Source organism: Homalodisca vitripennis, chromosome 2 (genome assembly GCF_021130785.1).
Source record: "Homalodisca vitripennis isolate AUS2020 chromosome 2, UT_GWSS_2.1, whole genome shotgun sequence".
Classification (NCBI taxonomy): domain Eukaryota; kingdom Metazoa; phylum Arthropoda; class Insecta; order Hemiptera; family Cicadellidae; genus Homalodisca; species Homalodisca vitripennis.
This window is the reverse complement of record NC_060208.1, coordinates 58,676,892-58,702,996: the sequence shown is the minus strand read 5'-3', so window position 1 is coordinate 58,702,996 and position 26,105 is coordinate 58,676,892. Positions and strand designations below refer to the sequence as shown.

At 30.5% G+C, this 26,105-nt stretch overlaps 1 protein-coding gene across 1 annotated transcript in view; it reads right to left on the bottom strand.

Annotated features, from left to right (window-relative positions):
* The window catches only part of LOC124354021 (fat-like cadherin-related tumor suppressor homolog), a 120,878-nt gene extending 101,006 nt beyond the window's left edge, over window positions 1-19,872 (bottom strand). The window contains exons 1-7 of the mRNA XM_046804148.1: window positions 19,756-19,872; window positions 5,138-8,427; window positions 4,208-4,314; window positions 3,345-3,534; window positions 2,507-2,565; window positions 954-1,103; window positions 254-352 (exon numbers count right to left, since the gene is read on the bottom strand). Of these exons, the coding sequence (XP_046660104.1) occupies window positions 254-352; window positions 954-1,103; window positions 2,507-2,565; window positions 3,345-3,534; window positions 4,208-4,314; window positions 5,138-8,399 (3,867 nt within the window). The 5' untranslated portion in view covers window positions 8,400-8,427; window positions 19,756-19,872. The remainder of the gene's footprint in view (window positions 1-253; window positions 353-953; window positions 1,104-2,506; window positions 2,566-3,344; window positions 3,535-4,207; window positions 4,315-5,137; window positions 8,428-19,755) is intronic.
* Between the last annotated feature and the right edge of the window lie 6,233 nt (window positions 19,873-26,105).

Here is a 26,105-nt window from a genome sequence, read left to right as displayed (position 1 = left end):
ATAGTTGATGTAATAGTGTAAATAAGAGTGATTGATTACTCTCAAGCTATATTCAAAATAATTTATATTATATTTTATGATTTGTTTGTAAATTCTTTAATCAAAAATCTTTTAAACAAGTCGTTCTATTTGTTATCCAAAAGTAACCTTCAAAACATGTCTATTTTATTCAAATTTTTGTTAAGATATATTATTTTCCCTGGAAAGAAAAATCATTGTATTGGTTAAGTTGATTTTTATAACCAAACCTTACTTGGAAAAAAGGCACAGCGCTGTCCATAATTTGGAAATCTGAAACTATCCATTTCTCTCCATCAAAAGATACGTGTTCAGTTTCATTGATGATAAACTTCTGGAAAGAACACATGTTATGAGTATACTCAGTTAACAACTTGAGACAAACCTTTTAACTATATGTAGTCGTTCAAATAAAAATTGAATTACAATAAAATCTTAGTCCACCTTACTTATATTTAATGTTGTGGTTGTAATATATTTTGACGCAGGGATTCTGAAGATCGAAATATATATCATGGAAATATTCACAACAATATGGAGTTATTAGGAGAATGACAAAGAAGCGTTACTAAATATAGCTAATATAACAGTAACTATATTATTTAAAAATTTACCTACATTTAGTTAGGCTTTTCACAATCTAAGAAACTGAGTTGATTTCCACTTTATATTGAATCTAATAAAAATATACAAGCATTCCCAGCCTTTTTAAACACTCTAGGACAAGAAAACTTGGATTTATACTAAACATACAAGTCCTATTTTATTGTAATTGTACATCCACAAATAACATAGGACAAATCGCAATTAAAATTTTTTTCCGAGGCATTTCTATTTTTTTTTTTTTAAATTCAATATACACGTGGCTATATAGACTACACAATCTATAGTAATGCAATTGAAACAGACATGTATGGTAAGTGGTACGTATCTACCTCTGGTAAAGGTAGTGGTAAATGTGGCAGCCGAACAATGTAGTGGTCACTGTCAAACTGTGGAGCATGATCGTTCACATCCACCACAGTAATGAGGACCTCTGTCGTGGCGCCGCTCTGCCCCGGGCTACCCCTCTCACTGGTCATCACCTGCCACGATTACACACCAGTCGCTGATGAGTATAACTAAATTGATTATTTTATACATATAACTTATAAAACACGTTCATTGCTCTTTTATATACCGTGAATTTTGAACAAATTAATTTAATTTCACTTATTCTATAACCATCAGAAAATGTCATTATAATATTCTGAATATAGACACTGCCAATGACGCAGTGGGGTCCTTAAAGCGATTATCGCAAGTTAACCGAATCAAGCAACGTCGAACGTAGCTGCTGCTTGGAGGGGTGACCGTTAGTCCGATCCTGTCCTTACAAGGCCCGCCTGCCCAACTATTGGTGGTGGTTCGGAAGTCACCGTTAAGCCGTTAGTTCGCAAGGTATGTTAGAGAGGGCTTCTTAGCCCTAATTTCACCTGGTATAATATGACATTTTTTACCCTTCCTTTTTACTTGAGTGTATAATTTTTTCATCATTCCCACTATGTAATACAAACATTATTTATTAAATTGCAATATTATTTAAACTCTTTATAACTTTAAGAATATAACCCACCTAATATGATTCGTCTACTGTTAAATTTTACGTTTCGAAATTTGGAAATTAGGTTGTACACTATAATAATAAAAATTAATTATTGGATATTATTTTCAATATTATACAATAAAAATGTTAATAATAAATAACACTTGAAATATGTGTACTTAATATACATACAATAATAGAAACTTTCCTAAGTGCAATACATGAGATCCATGCTCCACGTATCCAGTTTCTGATAGATAAGTCAAGTCATTAAATTACAGTAAAAAGTATGTTACCGTTTAGCTTCTTAGGATGGCAATGCTGGTTAGACTAAAATGTTCAGGCTTTGCATAAAACTAATGAATCTAAAAAACTAAATTAATTACACTTTTTAGAAATTTACTAATATTCTATATTAATGACTTTTGTAATAAAAAACCCTTTTTCATATTTTGTGTACTCGTTTGCAAACATAGTAGTTACCCATAAGACCAATATAACCAGGGCCACTTTCTTTACAGACAAATCGGAACTCCCAAACGACATATTATTATCTTATGTAATTACAAAATTAGTACAGGTAGAGTTTTACACCATTTATTAATAAATTACAACACTTCCGATGGCCTGGTTTCACAGTTGTGCGTAAAGCCAGACATAAGTCGGATTTATTCATCAAGAACTAGTAGGAGTGGCTTTTCTATACGCTAAGCCAGTAAACATCTCTATGGCAGTTTGAGAAAAAGGTGATATTATGATCATTCCTTTAACACCACATGTAAAGAAAATACAGGCACTTTTAGATGCTATTATACGTTTACTGGTGAATGATTATTTTCAATTAATTAATAAATTTATATCTACAGAATGTATTTATATTACAATATTATTCTAAGATCTAACCTGAAATATATATTCCTCATTCTCTTCTCTATCGAGCAAGGCTGACGTTGATATCAAACCTACAAAATATTATTTGTATACAACATTTACCTTTCAATAGTCTAAAATAAAGACGCATATGTGAACTAAACAATATTAAATTTAATAGCATAAAGGTTTATAATATATTGTGATAGGAACTTTAACAAATATAAAAAAATACAATGATTAAAATTTGGTACACAAATAACAAATATTTAATACGGATCTAGCAATTTCAAAGTAAAATCTATTTGAACTATAGTTCTGATCCTTTAAATTAAGTGAATATTTGTCATGTTATGCATACTTAAATCCAATTATATTACAAATACATACTTTATTATTTGTTAAATTCTTAATGAAGTAAGTCAATTCTGTTCTGGGACTCTACTACTCTACTGGCTCTCATTCGTACTTCCTGCACTGCAATAAAATAATCAAAAACATTTAAAAAAAATAATATGAAATAAAAACCTAGATAAATTATGTAAATCTATTTATTATAGATAAATTTAAGGAAAGTAATGACATGTTTAATAAATGTATAAACTCTAATTTGTAATACACACTGTGATGAAGACACAAAAACCTTTACTTAATATCGAGCTATTTCGTTTTGGAATTTAACGATAAACATGTCGTTATTTAATAAAACAAACGAAACAAAATCAGTAAGCGTCTTCTAGAAAAAATACCCTATAGCCAAAATTTTAATTATCTCAAAAAGGAGTTTAAATTTCATTATTAACGAACATTTAATGATTGTACAGAGTAATGTCCATTTAAAAATTTTATCGGTAATCGAAAACTTATCAACCTGAATTCATGTCGATAGAGAAAGGCAGTCGACCGGAAACAGGATGAAGAAGCGTGTAGATGAGATCATTTTTTGAAGTCACGTGGCCGACTGGTGAGTGAGAAGGCAGGTTCTCTTCCACCCTCATGTGATAAGATGGTTCAGTGGTCAAGGGTAAAAGGTCATTTTCATTCTCAACTATTATGTAAACCTGCAAAATCATTATGTTTAATTAAATACAATTACGATTTCAAAACTAAATATGGATTAAAAACAATTAGTAAATAGTCCTAGTAACTTCATACTGCCAGGTTAAAATTTAAAGAGAAATATTGAGCATTTAAAAATTTACACAACATTGTTATATGCATAATAGTACAGTCATTTAAGTTAAAAATGAGGCAAAAGCTCCTCATTCTTTCGGTTTTGCATGGATTTACTTGATCATTAGAATACCACCTCATCACAACCTCAAATTAAAACGTGATACTCTGTCCATGTGTGCTTTTTGCAATATTGGTGTAAACTACCTTTTTATGAAAAAAATCTTAAATTAGTCTAGATTTATGAATTTTGAAAAATTCGTAAATCATATTGATAAGGTGGCTTTATAATATTTTACTTAAAATATACAATTTATGAAATTCAGTGACTTTTCTACCATTAAAATCCTAAAAAACTATCCCTTTCTTTCAAAATAGTAGGGAAAAAGTTTGTAGTAGCTTAAAATGAGTTTTTGGTGTATTTCATAGTACCGTAATGATTATTTCCTATATCGTGTCTACTTAATTTTAAATCCCAACGGCTGATGAAAACAGCTTAAAACTGGATTATTTTCAATTAGTTAACTTAATCTCGTTATAGTGTGTAACATTTTAAGTTACCTGCACTGATGCAGAAAGAGGCAAGAGACCGCAGTCCTCAGCAACTATTGTTAGCCAGTAGTGGTCAGCAACTTCAGCATCCAACACTGCTGATGTTAAGATGTTGCCTGCGTTTAAACAAATACTATAACAGTTTTCTAATAGTTAAGATTAACGTATAAATAAAAAAATTTAGTTTTAATTTGTTTTGTTTGGGTATATGATATGATTCCTTTAACGAATCATTTAAAAAATAAGCAAGATAAATTTAGAACTTTTATGTTTTACACTAGAATAAAAATCACTTGCTAGCTTGTAAATAATTTTCCAAAATAAATTGAATTTGGAGTATTTCTTTTACGTAAGATTATATACCATATCTGTCTGTGTTATGTCTTAATAGTCCTAATCTCGCTAATTGAGCATGTTATTCGTTGTATTCAATAAAGAAATTTTTCATTTCATTTCATCTGTGTCATTTTGTTATATATTTTACATCGATTACATATAAATATTAAGAATAGCTTTGACTCGTGTAAACCAGTCCTATCTTAGGACAAATGTTCCTAGAAAGTTGGGAACTTTGGTTTTTGGACAGATTTATAAATGATATATTTATTCACTCCTAACGTATGATTAGTTTCCTAGTACATTAACCTAAGGATTTAATTGAATTACGCTTCTGTCAGGACGTTTTCCACTCTAGTATTGTAATAATAAATTGAACAGTATATAAAAAATGCCAACCCTTATATGTAATAAGGACTAACCTATTTATTTAACAGTAGTTAATTTCATATAAAAATTCCTTTAAAATATAAGTAAGTGCTCAGCAGTGCACTATAAAAACGGTTTATTTTAATAATGTTAACTGTGCCTACTTAAAGTTACATTCTCTTGTGTGTAAATGTTATCAATTAAAATGTAACCAATACGAATTCATATACATACCTTGTTCTGTAACAGTAAACATTCCTAAATCATCTCCTTCTCGAATGTTGTAAATAATCTTGGAGTCTGCTCCAGGGGGATCTGCATCTACCGCTGTGACAGTTGTGACCAACGTGCCTGGGGGAAGATTTTCCTTTACTGAGCGAACCACCACAACTTCGTCAAACGTCGGGGGATTCAGGTTTTCATTCACATCGACGACGGTGACAGTTAAAACAGCCTGTGAGGAGAGCGAAGGCGTTCCTTTATCACGGGCCTCTACAATTACTCTGTGTTCTTTCTTGGTTTCGTAGTCAAGCCGACCCTGTAATCTGACCGTTCCAGTAAAGGAATCAATCGAAAATAAATCACTTTCTTGTAACGAATACATAACCTCTCCACTAGGTCCTAAATCCACATCTAGAGTATTCACAACAAAAATTACACTTCCTTTAGGCACGTCTTCGCGAACAAATGCTTCCAAAAGGGTATTAACGAATGCAGGAGGATTGTCATTTACGTCGTTCACATAAAAAGTTACAACCACATCAGAACTGTTAGGTTCACTCGAGATGGTATCACTACTGGTCGCTCTAACTGTTATTGAATGGCTGTCGGCCGTTTCTCGGTCCAGTGGAGCCTTAAGGAGTATCGCTCCAGTTTTAGAATCCATTCTGAAATGGTCTGTGATGGAAACAATACTATATGTGATATTAAATCCAACAGCTTCCATTACGAATAATTCACTACCAGTTTCAATGTTTTCAAATATATGTACTTTATACAGCTCCTCAGGGAATCGAGGCTTATTTTTAACACGCAAAATAACAACGCTTACACTGTCCGAAGTACATCGTTTGGGTGATCCTTGGTCACAAACAGATATGTTAAGGTTATACATACTTTGATTTTCATCACCATATAAGTAAAAAATGCTTATCTCTCCCGAATCAGGATCAATTTTGAAAACAGAATCATCTGGATTACACATCATACCATAAACTAAAAGTCCATTGAAGCCTTCATCATTATCAAAAGCTGTAACTTTAAATATAGTTGAATTTACTGGAATTGGTTCTTCAACTGTGAATCTCTTGGGCAACCCTGTAATGACAGGATCATTGAGATTCTCCAACATAATTTTAAAGTTTATATTATCAATTGTACCCCTATCTAAATTTTTAAAGGATTCAATCTGATTGGGTTCATCTTTTGAACTCTCAATTTCCCTGCAGGAGTACTGAATCTGACTAATCTGGGAGGAGGATAGCTCTGGAGATGACACAAACACCCTAACAAATGTTTCTGTTTTAAACGTACCATCGCTGGCTGTTACATTCAATTCCCATTCTGTTCTCGCAGCTTCTGAAAGGTTACATTCCAGAGATAAAAACCCATGGGATACTTCTATTCTAAAACAGTCGTCACGATATGAAGATGATACACTGTAGGTGATGCTATCCATTTCATCCATATCCGTAGCACTAAGTGGGAATAGCTTTGAACCAATCAAAAGATTCCTGGGTATTGAAAGGGAACAATCGCCTTTCGTAAAAATTGGACTGTTGTCGTTAACATTTCTAGTTTTTACCATCAATGTTTTCTCAGATTCTCTTCTAAACGGTGTACCAGAATCTGATGCTCTTATCCTTATGTTGAATTCCTTTCTCCTGCTTTCAAAATCTAACGGTTGAATTGTTCTCAGGACTCCAGAAATGGGGTCAATCTCAAAAGGAACAGACTTTAAATTTGCTATTCGGTAGGTAACAACACCATTATCCTCAGAGTCACTGTCAAAAGCCGACACCCTGAATACATGTGTTCCAGCAGGTTCATTTTCGGGTACTGATATCTCTTTTGGAATTTCATAAAATACTGGGTCATTGTCATTGGAATCTATGACATTTATTTTTATTTTAGCAGTTGATGAGTGCTTGTATTCTATATTTTCTTTTCTGATTAGTGCTACAGTTAATGTAAATTTTCGATGTTCTTCTGCGTCTAGAGGCAAATTTGTGTACAGTGTCATCGTTCTTTGGTTAATACTAAAGGCATTATTGGGATTTCCATCTACAATTTTCAATATTATTTCATCTGACAAAAACTGATTTCTATTCATAAGAGTTAATCTAAGTAGAGGTGTACCCTGTGGTATATATTCAGGCACATTAACAACATAAAGTTCCCGTTCAAAATATGGCACCGCATCAGAATCATTCACGACTCTGATGGAGAGAGCTTTATATGACATCCTTTGTGGAAACCCTTTGTCAAAAACTTGTAACGACAAGTTATATACTGAAGGTATCCTACCTAGAATCGCACTGTTAGCTAGAATAATGTTATACTCATTTCTTGACTTGTTCTTACTTTCGTCAACTGGATCTATGACGAAAATCCCTAGAGGGTCTCCTTCAACAATTCTGATATTTTCAATCTCTCCATGTAACCCTTCGTCTCTGTCAACTACCCTAACTACTGCACATACTAGCCCTAACTTATGGGCCGAAGGATCTTGAAGGACATAAACGTATATTTCAGGTCCGAACAAGTTAACCTGTTTAACTCTCAACGATACTTTAGCCAACGAAAACTGCCCTCCTCCTCTGAATATTGTTGCTCTATCTTGAGCGACTATCGTAAGTTCATGGACAGACCTCTCAGCATACTTCAAGCGCTTCGTAAGTGTCACAATTCCCATCGAAGGATGGATCGCAAAGTACTCTGTCGGTTCTTTAATCCAGTACATAACTTCTCCGTTGACTCCTAGGTCGGCATCTTCGGCAGCAACTTTCAGAACTGGATTATGAAGAGAAAAGTCCTCAGGAAGTGTTTCATTGTAGTTCGAAGGAAAGAAAATTGGAGTTAGATCATTTTGATCTTCCACACGAACATAGATTATGGTGGTTGCTTCCAAAGAGCTCCTTGAGGAAAAAGCCTTCACTGTTAGTACAAACTTATCTTTTCGCTCACGATTAATAACGACTGGATTTCCACCTTTCGTCCTAAGAACGAGAAATATAAAATCGCCAACTGGTTTGCTGTCCACTTTGAATATCCTGTCTGGATCCCCTGTCACTATACGAAAGGTCACGTCATCCTCTGTGCTTTGCCGAAAGATGCCCATACGATTGTTGGATGTGACTAAAGTCCTGCTGACAGAATTCTCCGGAATGGTCACGTTGTAAAATGTTCGTGTGAACTGTAACTTGTAAGGATGTTGTAAGCTCCATGATAAAAGAAAACACGTAGCCAAGACTACGTGGAATGGAGCGGAGGTCATGTTCAGTAGTCATCGATAAGACATGTATCTGGAAAAATAAGAGAAAATTGTATTTCAATTCGGAATTTGATCACATTTGTGTAATTATAATTATATAGTATGTTATAATCACAATATACAAAAAATCAATATATTGATAATACATACTGCTGATCTCAATTAATATTACACACAAGGAACACTCCATTCCCTACTAGGATCATTCCTTTTTCATAATCAATTGTTTCTGCAATTTAGAATTGAAAATTTTGACATGAATACGCGCATACACACACACACACACATATACATGTTTTAAATTGTCTTAAGCATCTATGATATGAACATAGACATTCAACATGTTTTAATTTATATATTACTGATTTACTGACTACAACGACGACTACAGTGTGCTTGACAGATTTTTGTTTTTTGTATAAAGTCGTCCCTCATTCAAGATTTAATGTATATACAAAGCAGTTCAAGGATTATTGATTTTGTAATGGTTAAGTATCACGAGACCGATAGGAACGCTAACAATATACCTCAAGGATTACAATTCTGTATTCAATTCCTTACTCATTAATAACTATACTACATGTCAAGCTATTGAAATGGTAATATTTGTGAGTATCTGAACGTTTCAATCCTAACTCTTTAATTGCTATTATTAGCCAATCCAATCTAATACCATTCCTTATCGTTAAATTACGCACAATTACTGACGTAACAACGTAAAATTATGATTTGTGTTATAGATATAAAATTTTTTATATTTATATAAACCCTACGATTAAAGCTATTTAGGAATTTAAATACTAATATAGAAAAGATATTGATATTACTTACGTTAAATATGAACTAATGTAAACATAAGTGACTTAAACATGAAAAAAGTAGAACGTAGAAGAATATGTGTTGTGTTCGGAAGAAGAAAAGTTTTGCAATAAAGTGTGATTTGAGGTACGAAATAAAGAAGCTATGAGACTTAAACCAAGGTATAACCGTAATCCCCAGGCAGAGAATGAAGAAAACATATTTCTCAGCTTAACTAGACTGATAAGCCAGAGCTTCCTTGCTTCCATTATTAACTTGATCTACAGCTGAGCCGTTTCTTCCATCTCAGATTATTGCTTCAAATATTTCCCTAATTTAATGTGCTGCTTTAATCAGTCATTGTTTCTTGTCGGATAATAACAGTTTTTAATCTATAAGGTATCTAAGAGAATGTGAATGTTGCTAAGTAAAGTCATGCTATTATATTTTTTGGTTTTTTGTTTTAAGACAATTTGTTTTAAGACTGTTTAAAATTATACTAAACACCGCATAGTATTTGCTATAATTATGGCATTATACTTCTATCATTTCTAGTAGATTTTAAACTGTTTGTAAATAAGGAATTTTCAAGTCGTTGTAGCTCCTGTAAGAGTTTGTTTATAAATGTAATGGAATGGTTTCAAGTTTAGATAAGGGAGTATAGCCTATCTTCAGAATATTTAAACAAATACACTTTTGGCAATTTAATTCTGGTTCATTTCATTCCATACAGAAAGTAACAAATTTTAACGACATTGGTTCCTTGGTAACTCCATAGGTTTCAAATTCATTTTAGGATTTGTAACTCATATTTTAACACAAAAAATAAATATAATGTTAACACGTAATTAAATGAACGGATCCAAACAATAAGTAATAAGTATTGTCCAAATATGGCTTATTTGATAAAAAAGTATATACCTAGCACATATAATGGTCTTATTGCACTCACGTAACCTGAAATCAATATTGATATATTAAAGAACGTGTGTGGAAATAAAATAAGTTAAAAAAGGGTCTTAGTTTACCATTATTTCTACTTGTATATATAACCTATTTATTTAAAAGATATATATATTATTTGTAGTAAGTAACTGTAAAAATAAAATGTTCTTAAAGTGATATATATATATATATATATAAACATTATAATAAACATTGAATCACAATAAGTACATGCTCCATGCTCCACCGGGTAACTCCATAGGTTTCAAATTGATTTTAGGATTTGTAACTCATAAATTAACACAAATAATAAACATAATGTTAACACATAATTAAATGAACGGATCCAAACAATAAGTAATAGGTATTGTCCAAATATGGCTTATTGATAAAAAAGTATATACCTAGCACATAATATAATGGTCTTATTGCACTCACGTAACCTGAAATTAATATTTATATATCAAAGAACGTGTGTGGAAATAAAATAATTTAAAAAAAGGTCTTAGTTTACCATTATTTCTACTTGTATATATAGCCTATATATTTAAAAGATATATATATATATATATATATATATATATATATTATATTATTTGTAGTAAGTTACTGTAAAAATAAAATGTTTTTAAAAGTTTTATATATATATATATATATATAAAACATTATAATAAACATTGAATCACAATAAGTACATGCTCCATGCTCCACCGGGACTCGAACCCGGATCTCTCACTTGCCGGGTGAGTATGCTACCACTACACCACAGAGCGCTTACTTTTCACGATTTTATTAATATGTAGACACATCCAGCAACACAATATATTATTTTTAGTTTAATAATGAAATATTTTTCAATCATCACACATTTAATAATCCAAGGATTGTAAATTATAACAAATAATGTTTGCTAAAAATGTTCCACGAATTCCTGGGAGTGAAATAACAAGCGACCCGAGGCTGAAAGTAATGGAAACTTGGATGTGTGCATACAAATAAAGCTAATGAGATTTACTCCCTTGAGGGTGGAAATATTTTGTTAAGGGGAGGACAGACTCAATAAAAACTCGACGATACTGAAAATTGCCGTCTTTTTCGTGTTCTCTCATGTTCCCATGTATTTTCATTCTAACCCAAGAGATATAATTCAAAAGTTAATTACAACTATTAAATAATATATAAAGCCATATTTGAGATGCTGCAATAAGTCACCGTTTATGTCACGTTCGTTAAAAAAAGTTATACAAATGAACATTGAATTTTATTTATCTTAGATTTTTATTTTTACAGCATACTTAGAACCTCAGAAAAATTAAAAATCTGTTATTATAATTAAATTAAAACACAATCAATATTATCATATTTATTCCCTAAATTGTTATAAATTCAAGTTAAAATTTCAAATCATGTTCTAACAATAAGTGCTTAGTCCCTTCTGTTACAATATGTACCTAATAGCTAACAGATCCCTCATACTGACTAGGCAAATCACGATTGATTGCTCAAAATCTTAGTATTGTTGATAGCCTTGGAAGAAGGCAATAACTTTGGCTTAAGCAACACAGCTGTATATACTACTATAGAGGGCAACTATAAGTTTTCATTTTCTACATTGTCACCGCCTTTATATATTATTCAATAATGGTAACGTGTTGTCCACTTTACACTTTGATTTTGAATATAGAGTAATATCTCCATATAATGAAATTATATCGAGGAAACTTAGCAATACAAGGTCGGTGTACGTACAATACTAGGTAGGTCACTGAACATACTTCGCTTAGGGTCGAAAATTAGGGACACCGCAGGGGAGATACCCTAATTGTTGTTTTATGATTATTACAATGCTGAAGCTTGGCTTACTCAATCGAACTCAATCCAATTTAATTACGAAATAACAGCTTAATTTTTAAGAAAATCAGCACTGCTTTGCCTTGATGTATAAAAACTTACAAATTCGTATACAATAAGTAAGGCTGTAAAAGGGAATAAATAAAACTAAATAAATTTTTTTAGACGAGTACCTTGAAATGATTATAGGATAATGCTAAAAACTACTAGTTTATAAAGATATATACTAGATAAATATTTCAGGATCATTATTACATTTTCGGCTTCCAAGAAAAAAGTAATTTTTTATAAAAAATCTATGATCATAAGTCTTTAGGGCTTTATTGTCAGAAACGTAGTTGAAGTTGCTTCAGCTTCACTTTTAAGTTATTTATGTTAAAAAGGTCCTTATTAAGTCAGTTACTTTGTCAATGCAAAGTTATTTATTATTCATAAATTGGGTTTCGAAGGCTTTCAAACCTTAATGAGAGGAATTCGATAGTGGTTTAAGTGGCAACGATTAAAACAGGATTTTTCGGACATTTGCCATCGTGAAAAGATCAGTAACACTATTTGTTTCACTGAACGGTGGCTAGTTTCTAAAAAAGTCCTGTTTCATTCACAATCCTTCCATCGCCAAAAATAAACTTCAAACAAAGAATGGCAACAATTGATTGCAGGTTTATCGTGCGTGCCGAGTTGGAAGGCTGGGATACCCTTCGTCATCGATTCTCTTTATTTTCGTTGTGAATGTTATTTCGTGGTCCACATCCAAAGTTTAAGGATTGAGGTTGAAAACATGAGAGTCAATTCATTTCCGAATAAAATACGACGCTTTAACCTCACCTCTCCATGTTGATAATCATACAATCTGGTAACCTTAAATATTGACTTTTATCACGAAATAAATGCTGCCACAAATGTTGACTACGAAAACTTTGACCACTGCCCCGTATAAAACAACTTCATATTCATTATCTTTAAGGTGATCCATTAGTTAATAAAATAAAAAAAAAAAAAAAAATACTTCGCCAGAGGGGTTAAGTACGTGCAATAGTTACTGACGAAGCTCTCTGAAATTTGGTTTTATGGCTCATACAGGACAATTTTCTCAACGGATATCATCATATTTTTACCCGAAGTGGATGTTTGATTCACCCACGTAAAAAGAAGAGTTAATGAAAATTGTTTATCTAATATTATAATTATATTCCAGTTAAAAGTGTATGTAATATACACTAAGGGCACAGTTACGTAAGGAAACAGTTTAAAGTAGGTTACCAGTTGCATAAAACGCCACTCAGTATTTTGTAGGTTTTGTAGATAATGTAAATTTACGTTAATTAATTGCCAGAAATTAAAAGCTCATTTCTATTACTACGAAAGTAAAATTAGGTATAGAAATTCTGCAGGGTAAAAATACAAAACATATCATTGTAAATATTTATAAATATTTGAAAATATAATTTATCAGGCTGTTAAATTTAAGAATTCTTTCCTAGAATGTGATATTGCACAATTTATTTTAAAAACTCCTTTGCTTGTCAAGGCCGAATAAAACAAAAATATTTTTCATATTATGTTACAGCTGTTTTAAAACATCTTTACTATGTCAATATATAAAAGGCATAGTTTATAATCTAGATTTGCCTTAATTTTTTAATATAAATTATTAATACAACATTTTAAAAAGCGGAATTATAAATCTTTTTATAAATGTATGTTTTATGCATGTAAAAATAGGATAATAAATTAATCGTATTATGTACCACATATTGAAATGTACTGGTAGAAAAATAAAGAGTTGTGTTATTTGAATTTAAAATTGAAGCTAAGCTTTTAATAAATAATTTCTTTATTATGCAATGAAATATTTTATTTGTATTATAATGAGTGTGTTTAACTATTTTAAAACTTCAATACAAAACACAAAAGGATAATACTACTAATATTTATGGAGATTATTTATTAAGGTCGAAAGGGTATGAAAGGAATTGCTTGTATTCAAAGGAAAATTACCATTTCTATTCTAGTTCAAATTTTTAAAATAAATGGTAATTTGTTGAAAACAAATTACCCATTTAAAATGTATTTTAGTAAGAGTCCATAAAAGTTATAAGCATTACCATGAATTTTTGTACTAAACGTAACGTGAAAGTAATCTGCGGAATAGTAACATGTCTGCAACTCTCTTGGGAGCTTTAGTTGGAAATAAGGTAAATGCTCGTAAGGCAATATATTATAACTTGGGCTTGCAAATGCAAATAGTCCTGTAACACAAAACGTGCCCCTTGTGCCTCCACGAGGTTTACTGACGGCTGGCTTGGGAATTCCTTGATATATTAAGTTATTGCTATGTTACTAAACGTGATGGTACAGTATACTTTAACTTACTATACTTGTAAATTTGTCATTCCAAATTGAAATTATAAGTATTCTAATGACTGCCAGAAAGATTAAAGTACAACGAGACCTTTTATAAAAAATACGTTCACGGAGTACTTAATCCCAGCTAATTACATTAGGTCACAGCTGTTATTCGGTCACATAGTCCTATTTATTTTGATGAAATACGAGATGTGTTATGCTCCTTTGGATTTTTTTATAAATATAAATATATATATATATATATATACATATAATTTAAATAAACATTGAATCACAAAAAGTACTTGTTCCGCCGGGTTTTTCAATAAATTTTGAGATTCAATGTTTATTGAAATTATATATAATTAATTTATATATAATGTCAACAAGTTTGAATCTTACACGGACATCTACATTAAGTGATGCTGTTTATTAAGTTTGGCTTTAAAATCGGTAATGTAATTCTTAACGTAACTAAATACCATTTGTTGTTTGTAAATACCCTGACTGTTACAAACTGATCATATAGGCTCAGCAAAATATTTCCGACTTCACCATCTGAAAATCTCTCGCATACGGAAGACAAATTGTTACTTGGAGCTCCGCGCCTCTTGAGTTACAAAAAACCCTTTTAGATCCAAAACTGTCTGTAATAAATCCCATATTTTACTTAATGTGGCCTGATTATTCGAAGCCTCTATAGTTTTAGACTAAATAGAATTTAGAAGTCTCCACCAACCTAAAACCATGCAACAGAGAACTTTACAAGTCTCCATCTTCCAGGAAGTTTTAGCTCTTTGATACTATCCGACGTGAGTGCATAGATACAAAGTAAAAACCTACCTGATAGAGAGCTAGAGAAACAACTGCCAGGTTCTGGTAAATGGATGGCATCCAGGCCTCTGGAAGCTTATACCATAGAAGAGTGCTTAGCTCCATGTAAGACCGACATTCACTTGTCTGGTAAAGTTTCTGATGCCCTCGACAACCGCAAAGACCAGAATATCACTCCAAACGACTTCAGTGATTGCAGGTCTCTGGAAGTTGTCTCCACGAGACACCTCTCTTGTTGATTAATAGAAATATTTGACATTCATCTGATTTTTCAACACTAAATTGTGAGAACTTCACTCAGAAAGCTGAATGGTTTTTAGAATGTTTAGTTGGATTGATGAAACTTAATAGGTAGAAAGTTTGAAGCCCTCAGCATCTATAACCTCTTAGTATTTTTTAGCAAATAGGTCCCATCAAATCTTTTTCCCGATTCATTTTACATGAAACCAGAATATGAGGTACTATTCATAATCTTGAATTTATACCAAAAATGTATATCAAATTTATTTGAAATTGTAATTGTAGTTATTTTGATAATTCAAAAACTATTAAACTGTTTCAACTTTAAACACGTTAAACTTTATTTTAACCCTAGATGCTGCTTTATTTGAACTTTGACTTTCAATATTTTCAAAGAACCTTTCGCTGAAATCAAAGCATTCGTAAAACTTCTATTCTATCTGTGACAAAGCCCATATGCCAAGATGGTTTATCCATTAGTTGCAAAGGCTTTTTACCCTCTAGCATATGTTAAGAAGTTTCCATAGAACATTCATATAATAATACGAGCCATTACGGTATTTAATGAAATGTTATGAGGTCAAATACAACAATAATACGATACGGACAAAAGTATTTGCAAAAAAAACAATCTATTAAATAAAACATACTTTATTTTTATATAACTTATTATTATTATAGGTAGTTCTAGTAATAACACCATTAAACTTGTTTCTGTTATAAAAAGATTTTACAAGAAATGTCATCAAACATTTATACGTGAAATGCATAAATATATAAAATTGATTTTCAAAGTCATTATTTTATTGCCAATTTTTGGAACTCAGAAATAATTAATAATGTTGATTTTGATGTATGTGTGTTGAAGTAATTGATCTTGTGATATTAATAATGATCAAATCACTAAACTACTTACAGTATTTTAGTTAAATATGTACAATACTTTTATGACTGAAAATAGTAATTTAATTAAATTCATGCATGGCTGTTGTCAAGAAAGTTTAAAGCTCGGGCGGGTTGGTTAACTTTGTGGGCTAGTTAGGAGCTTAACAGAGCCGCTGCAGTGCAATATTGAGCTAATATGTTATCTCGCAGCAGTCCGCTGCTCAAATATGAGAATACAAAGTGGCTTATGAACGATTCTCTCTATATTTTTCAGTACAATAATTAGAATATTTTATTTGGCTGAGGTTTAGTGAAGCCGCTCACTCGATGAGTTACGAAAATTTCCTTTAATTGTGTCTCTCTCTCCACACAACATCTTAAGCACTTACTGACTTATAGACAACATTTTGTTAGCAACATCGAGTTCGATTACGAACTCTATGGACTTCGCTGAGAGTTAGCGATCATTTTAACTCTTTTGGGTAAAACTATATGGCAATAAGAAAATGGCATAGTAGATAAATATGTAAACTAATTTAGCTGAATTATATGACACTCTAAGTCTGACGGTAAATCATGTAGGCTAATGAAGTAAGCTATAGGCTTGAAATTGTGTATGCAACTTCAGAAAAATCTGTTACGAGACATGATAAGTGGCTTACTCCTACCTTGCATCTAAGTGTAATATTTTGTTCGGTTTTTGGTTAAATATTAATATTTTTAATACATTGAAATAGTGTAATTTTATATACAAAAATTATTTTGGTGTGCTCAGTAAAGAGAACCATTATAAAATCAACTTAATAGGTTTTATCAAATTTTTTCAAAAATATGCTAGAACTGTAAAAGAGTGATAAACTTCTGAATATAAATACTTTTATAGAATATGTTAAAACAACTATTATGTAAACATTTCAAGTATAAGAGAAAAATGTATAATTAAGTTTATACATAATACAAATTTTACATTATCTAATGTATCCATACGATTAATAAGAAAAGTAACTAATTCATATTAACATTGTCTACAAATTATTTTGGTAAAATTGCATTAACATTTTTAGAAAACAGCGAAATTTAATTTGTATGGGTACCGAAAAGACAATATTTTTATTATAAGCTTGTGCAGCGTATTTAAAAATAATAGATTGATTTTACCACATATCATGTTTAACTGTAATATTATTATATCTTCTTACACATTATATTTGATCTTTTATCTTGTCTTCCATGTATGTGTTTAATTGAGTAAAAGACAAATTAGAGCAATAAGACTATAGAATTAGTTGCAACATTTAAACATTACAATCATAAATAATGTTAGCGTTGAAAAGGAGAAATAAATTATACCGGGCTCAATTAAAATACCATGATTAAATCTAACCCAAGACATAAATGTAAAAACGCTATAATACCTGGATTTAGGTATATATATATATATATATATATATATATATATATATATATATATATATATATATATATATATATAATGCAAAGGATGTCTGCCTGTAAATACTTTATACGTTAAAGCGTCATAACTATATGTATTGTAACAAAGATAGTGCTTTATTTGCAGGAAGTATTATTTTTAAGAGTGACTGATATTAATATTTATCGGATAAAGTAATCATTTTAAATTGCACCTCAGAAATAAATTAAGTCGTATATAAAATTTGAATAAATTTCAGATAACGCTTTTATGGTGTTTGAAATTCATATGTTCAAAAATGTATTATAACAACTTAATTTTGCAAACACCAAAATAATAGTATGTATACACATGTATAATATCACACATTAATCTTATTTCTAAAGTTATTATGAATTATTTCAAACTTCCTTTATTAAAAAAGTGTTTACGAAAACGTGAGTAGTCAACATCTTTCTCCTGTTCGGAATTGGCAATTCTCGTGAAGAAACTTAATAAAGGGGAACGTTGTAAATCTCTTATTTAGTTTCTGAATTACTCGTTTCCAATTTGATGCTGCAAAATTAAAATTTACTTAAATATGTATTACTGAGGCAATAAGTTTGTATAAAAATGTGGGGAAGTGCTATTTATATAATATGGCGTGAACACAGTTAGCGTAAAAAGCAAAAAAAAAGAATTCTAATGTTTGTGAAGAGTAACACATGCTTTAGTACGTAAGACTAAGACTCCTGAAATATACATAAAAATTTACTACTCTTAACAATATTTTATGGATTTTACAATTATTCTCCATTTAATACTACTTATTATTTCTAATCGAGTAGTTTTGACGAAAGAAATTTTAATTACTTAATTATCATGTTTAAATGAATGTATTCGTTTTAAAAATTATTAGTAAATTATGATTATTTTATTTTGGCGTTTTGTTTTCTACATAACATGATGACGGATTGGGGTTGTTCATGCTGGTTACTTCTGATGTACACGGTGGATATGTGTTACAAGTACATTCAAAGCTATTAAATGCTTTTCATCCATTAAGTAAAGCTTATTTGGTTATTATTTGTCGTTAGTCTTGAATTAATTTAAAGTATGAAGTATTATTATTAAATATTGTAACTGAACCACACAAATCAATAATGCAGATCAACTAATAGTATTTAATATCTTTTGAAACCAGGTTGTTAATTACTTATCATATTTAACGCTGACATGAACTTACGTAGCCAAGTAAATTTACTCATTTAATAATTAGGTAAGAAATCTCATCTAAAACATTTAGTTCTCTCTTAAAAATATTTGTACGAATAAATATTGTTACATTTTAAATTCTAAATATTAAATATGTAAAATATTTAAAATAAAACATTATGAGAATTCAATTAACAGGGTTACATAAATGTAAACTTTAATCTAGAAAGTTGCTATTCTATCACAGGTATAATAAAAATCAATATTTTCAACTGTCACAAATTGTACATACTAAAATAAAAAATATATTGATAATCTACTAGTTCTGGGAATAAGTCACTAAGAGAACTTAGTTTAATATAAAATTGTAACTCAGTTATTCTCGACTGGTTCATTTCTAAACGTTAATTTCATGAAACTATCAGTTGGTATTATATTATATTTATTTCTAACATTTTGTTGTTGTGTGAATTCTAATTTTGTTTTTTTAGTCGCATACTGGAAACACTTATAGTTATATTTATCTGAAGCTCTGTACAATCCATATTTATTTCAAACCATTATATGTTATAGTTAAGAATTATAATATTATAATGATATCTAGATACGACTCCAAACCTTGCATACTAAGACAAATGCATTTCGCAAGGTTGGTTTTGAGTGAAATTTATTTAAAAATAATTGTGGAAATACGGGTGTGTTATTAAGTAGCAACAAATATTTATAAGATTCCTAAAACACAACTATTTATTACAAAAGTACATGTGTGGGAATAATAACTTTGAAAGTTATAAATTTAAGAAGTTATAGTCACTATTCGATCACTCAAATTACCTTCCAAATGGTATCCAAGGACCTTTCATGCTGGAGGTGAACACAGCACGGATAAGCCGTACACGCGTGGTGGTTAACCAAGAGTGGTTACGTCTGTCCTGGCGGACACCACTAACGCCAGGCACTGACTCACTGTACGCAATATCCTAAGTCACCCACCCACTGTGACACCCACCCACCCACTATGCCACCTACCCACCCACTGTGCGCAGGTCAGGAGACTCTGATCATCACTGTCCTATACACCAAAATTACCGTTATGAATGTAAGGTCAACTTTTTAAAGATTTATCAATATCCAATATTTATACAGACAAAAATGGAGGTAATCAACAAAAGGTCAACCTTGATGGCACACAGTGTTTGTAATGCATAAAATAGAATATTAATAACTACTACCTCAGAAACAACACATTTACATATTCTTTATATATATATATACATTTTTTAATTAAGTATTCAGTGAAAATTTAAGTAGTACCCGAGCCTGGTAAATAAAATGTAGACCTAAAAAGCTCTATAACAGAATATATTAATTTATATCAAGTTTTAATTTAAAGAGTAATATGGTTTTGTATGTGCGCCTAAAAGCATCCTGCTACGTTAGTCAGTCCTTTTTTCTCCCTCTTCCAGTTTAGATTAAATTTAATTTTACCTAATCGATGTCCTGTGTTTGGCTCGTCACTGATAAAAGATTGTCCGTTTTTTTTAAAGATTAAGTAGTAATAAAATAAATATAAGCATTTTCTATTTTATACTAGGTTTGACAAGAAATATACTATCTTATAAACAATATATTAGTTGTTTCATAAGTAATTTGTTACAATATTCCGGGTGTCTTACGAAGAGGTTTGAATATTTGACTAATTGCCCATTTAATCACCGAAAATTTCAAACTCTAGACAATTCGTTAAATCGGTTTTTAAAATATTCTGTGAAAATTTCAGCTTACTAGCATTTGTTGGAACAAAATAGTGGCATTTAGAAAAAATATACCTTTAAAACTGTAATAAACAGTATTTTTTAGATTTTTACAGTTATTTACTGTTATATTCTTGAGAAATAAAGCATTTAAATCAGAAAATTAAAGAATAGCCTATTACAAAACCTAAACAAGACATTAAGTTCACAATTATTCGAACTGTAATAAATCCACAGCAACACACTGATAACAGTCCATAACTCTTCTTGAAGATGGTCCGCACAAGATAGTTCAAATTTTTTCTCTTTCTTTGAGTTTCATGAGCTATATTCTAATTGGCATACTCAAATTGTTTTTCAGACGAGTCCACTTTCCATCGCAATCGTGCTGTAAATAGGCTTAACTGTAATTATTACAAGACCGGTAATCCAAACATTCTTGATCTGACTCTACTCAAATCAAAAGGAATTACCGTTGGGGCAGCTGTCAGTTGTAATGGCGAGCTATCTTACGACATTTCACACAGTACAATAACTGGGAATAGGCATGAACAAGTTGTAAATGACCAAGTCTTGCCTCATTTTACGGTTCCAGAAATGGGTCAAGCAATTTTCCCACAAGATGGTGCTCCTCCTCATTTCACAAATCCTGTCAAACGATTACCAAATGACAACCTCCATGGTCGTTGGATTTGTCTTAGAAATGATTTCTTTGAGCGACCACCCCGATCCGGAGGTTTAACTTTGTGTGATTTCTTTCGATGGGGTTACTTAAATGAGAAAGATTATGATTAATTAAAACCATCAGTTGAAGAGAAAATTATTCGGATACCGCAGAATTGCTTTGTAAGAGCTTGTTATTAATTTGTAAGCGCTGTCATCAGAGTGTCACTGCGGATGGATTACTGTTCGTATAATTGTGGACTTTAAACGTAGATGTTTTAACAGGCTATGTTCTAGTTTTCTGATTGAGATGCTTTATTTCTCTAGAATATAACAATAATTAATTGTAAAACACAAAAAATACTGTTTTTACTGCTAAGTATAGATTTTCAGAATGCCACAATTTTGTTTCAACAGTTGCTAGAGAACTGCAATTTTCACTGAATATTTTTTAAAGCTGTTTAATGTATTGTCTAGAGTTTGAAAATGTTTAGTGCATAAATGGGCAAGTAATATGAAATCAAACGTTTAAACTTCTTTGTAGGACACCCAATATTTGAACTATAAAAAGGGAAGTCGTTCACAATTTTTCCAGAGTACTCAAAATTTTCTGCTCATGATCGTCAATGTTTTGTGAAAAATACTCTACCAGACTTTTAGTCTTTAATATAATCAGAGAATTTTCTATCATAACTCTCAAAATGTAGTTTGATAGTCTCCCATGAAGTCACTATGCAAAGATGTAATGACATCTTAGACTTCTTTGAAATAAGCCTGTTCCTTGGGAGTTTTGGACCTATTTTGACAAGGTCCACGTTTTCAAGTTTTCCTCCTATCTTATCCAATTCTATTTCAAGTGCTTTCTTAAACATATGCATACTAAAAATAAAGTTCTAATTTGCAGATGGAACCAGTAATATAATCGGTATTACCTTCAGGCAATTGTTCATCACAGTAAGTACAGTCAGGCATCTTAATAAGGAGATAGCAGAGCTCATGATAAAGACGTCCACTCACCACAGAGCCGCTCGCGCGCGCGTGTTTTGTCTACATAACCTTGAAAATGACACTTCTTATTTCTATATTTTCTTCAACCGCCGTTGTGCGCAGAGTAAGAAAATATCCAGACAATGGATTTTTAAAGTTTGGAAAAAATAAAATACCAAATAATAACGCACCAAATAATAAGTACGCAGTGTTTGGTTGGAACGGTATTGTTGATACGAAAGTCTATCTAACTACTAACTGAAGGATTGTTATGTGGACACATCTTAGCAGTATTTAGCAGAGGTAGGCTATGTGAAAGTTATGATCATGGGAAATTCAATTGTAGCGTGGAAACAAAATTCACGGGAACCGAAAGTCCTCATACACGTGTAAATGCTACGAACCTACGTGCGAAGCCGTGGGTAACTGCTAGTTGAAAATAAAAGTACAATTTTATACACAAATATTTTCTACGTTAAATTGAATGAATAACAGGATTTTGGACGTTTGCCATAGTTTTATGTTACAAGAAGGTATAACACAACGTTTCAAGGATTGGGTTTGAGGAATCCAATCTCTAAACAAAATACATTCAGTTACTATAAATTATAATAATCAAGCTGTCCTTGTAATTGTACGTATAGTTTTGCTATAGATTATTAATTTTAAATGTTGCTGTACAAACGTTAACTGTAATCAGTATATGTAATTCAAGAGAAGCTGGCTTTGGGAATAAAAATATAAAGATGAGGAAAAGTGACATGCCCATTAAATATTAAAAAACAATGCAAAATATAACAACACTTTTCTTTTGTAATGAATTTGAAGAATGTAAAAAATGATGTAAAGTAAATGTGGCAGGAAGAAGTTTGTGATGGTGCACGCTAATGGGGGTACGGCTGCGTGAATGTAAACAGAACCATAATGAAGCACAAGTCCCAAAAGGCATAGCGGTGTGTACTGAGAGTTAGTTAGTGTAGGTCTCCAGTTTCAGTCATTAAGTGAGGTTTATTGTAAACCAACTTATATTAATAGAGAGCCAAAATTATGTTTCATGTACTGATTCATGTAAATTAAACTAATATTATACATGTTAAATTATGTTTTACTAATACTATATTAAAAGAAAAACCTTAAGCTATTCCAATACTTTTAGGTTAATTCCAAGGGAAATACAAAATCCGGTTATTAGTTTATATATCTTTTATCGTCCAAAATATCGTTGCAGTGTTATAAATCTTTAAAACTGAATTATCCTTTAGTTATTTATGTTTTTGAAGATATCATATTGAAATAATTTCCTAGCTAAACATGAAAAAATATTAATAAAGATTAAAACATATAAATTTTCTTAACATGTAGGCATATAGCTTAGTAATTTAATGTCAACTAGATATCTCATATACGCTTTATATTCAACAGAAACTTCTCATAACACAAGGTTAAGCCCTAAGATTTTTTATTAATTACATTACTGATATTGTATGAAGACAAATAATCTATAACTTTTTTACAGATATTTACTTAGCCACTGTAATTGATGATTAGCGAAATACATTTGTTCTGTGTAATTTCATGGTCACACCGTACTAACTGTACAGCCATAAAAAGTACAGAAATCTAATAGAATTTAACATACTGTATTCGATCGTTCATTATTACCATTAATTAAAATATGATTATATTCCAGCTATTCGCATTCACTTTATAAAGACCTCATTCATCTTCAAAATATTCGCACAGCAAAACTATAGAAATAAAAATTAATACTATAGTTCAAAAAATTAATGTGGTATTTCACTCTTTAACCTACCACATTTCACTTCTAACAGTCAAAAAATATTACTATTAGTCCTTTAACTATTAAGTTACGGTTTCTGATGAACTCCTAATCGGAATTAACAGATGAATCTTTTCAAAAAGAGATATATGTCAAGATGAACAGAAGATTTATTTCTTTCAGTAACTCAATGACATTTAACGATATCTCAAGAATACTTCTCAATGGCTCCCGTTCATAATACAGTGACGGGATTCTCATCATGAAAACTAATAATATACAAAATTTATGAACCTTAATAAAGATGGAGCTCAAACTAAAATTACAACTATATTGTAACTAAAATAATCCATTCCATTACTTCACTATTAAAAGATACAATGTGTTTATTAAAGTTAAAATATAAAGTTGAATATTTGAAACAACAATACATATTTTTAAACTAAATTCTGTTAGTTTTGTTTGCTATAGTATCCTTTTGTTTTAAATACATAGGAGCATGAAAACTGTTACACGTTTAAGTACTATTAAATATGTACGGGTTTATAATGTTTTCAACCTTTAGTACTAAGCTGTACAGACTGCTTTATCGAACTATGCTTTATGACTATCTTTTTATTCTCTTGTACTGGTTCTCCTACTGAATCAAAGTACAGTTTCCAGCATCTTAGTACGTTTATTCTCCCTCACTTACTCAGTTGCGAGTGTATTATACAGTTGTAAGAGATGGAGACAGCTGTAATACGATTAAAATATTGCCAATGTTTGTAAATTATATACAATGTAAATGAACACATAGTTATATGGTTTTTTGTATACATGTATTATTATCTACAATTCCTTATTTACAGACGAAACAAAAGAGTTAATTTGTCAAATATATTTAATAATTAAGACCAGAACAAACATTTATTTACTTAGTACTCACAGTAGCATAGATTCTAAAACCTCAGTATTTATAGGGCTTAAAATACTGTATTTTTGAGAATCTTTAAATTGACTTAATAAGTCGATTCTCCACTAAATGAAATATGTAAAGGCCCTATTTAAAGTTGCTTAAGATACATTAAATATGTAAATAATGTTGATTATAAAGAACGATCTAGATATACTAGAACATTTAAAAAAATATATTTAAATAATAAAATTTATCGGCCATCTAAAATGATCATCTTTATTATTATTTGGATTTTTTAGTTAAATGGTACATCTTGATTACTTTTCTGCATTTGGTCTAAATTTACAAATGAAAGCCCTACTTTGATATTAATAGATCTAAAAATAATTAATAATTAATAATTTGGTACTTTATATAAATTTAAACTTCTGTATCCATGTTCATTCATAATTACACTTTTCAGAATTATGTTCTTTTCATTTAGGATGAGATCTGTCATATTTTTGTTTTGATTTGTTTAAATATAATACTAATTTTTATTTCTATCTCATTTAATTAATAGAATTATAAATAATATTAAATCGATACTGATTAAATACTACTGCCTTATTATGAACCCCATGTTTCCCCTAAGCGTTTTTGAAAACGGATATTACGATACATAAAAAGTTTTCTAATTTTACATTACACCTTCATTAATTCTTTTCAATTACAAAAATTTAAAAGTCTACCCAATCGTATGCACTCCACATAGTTGTTGGTATTAAACTCTATATTAAAGATTAAAACTACTTTCTATATTCAATATTTCAGTTAGATATATTTTAAATTACATAGTTGGATTAAAATATATGTTTTTTAGTTTTTGTGCTATTCTAAGGCACACTAACATATACATTCTTCATTTTAGGGCATTTTACAACAAAGCTTTGAATGACTGTAATATAAAACTGTGCCGTATATTTTCAACAATTATGAGTAATATTGTAGTTTTATTAGTTATTTGTGATGTTGAATTTCCACTAGAGGATACGGTTCATAACTAATAAAAATATTCTTATTATTTCTAACATTTTACAAAACATGTTTGCAATAGTTGTAA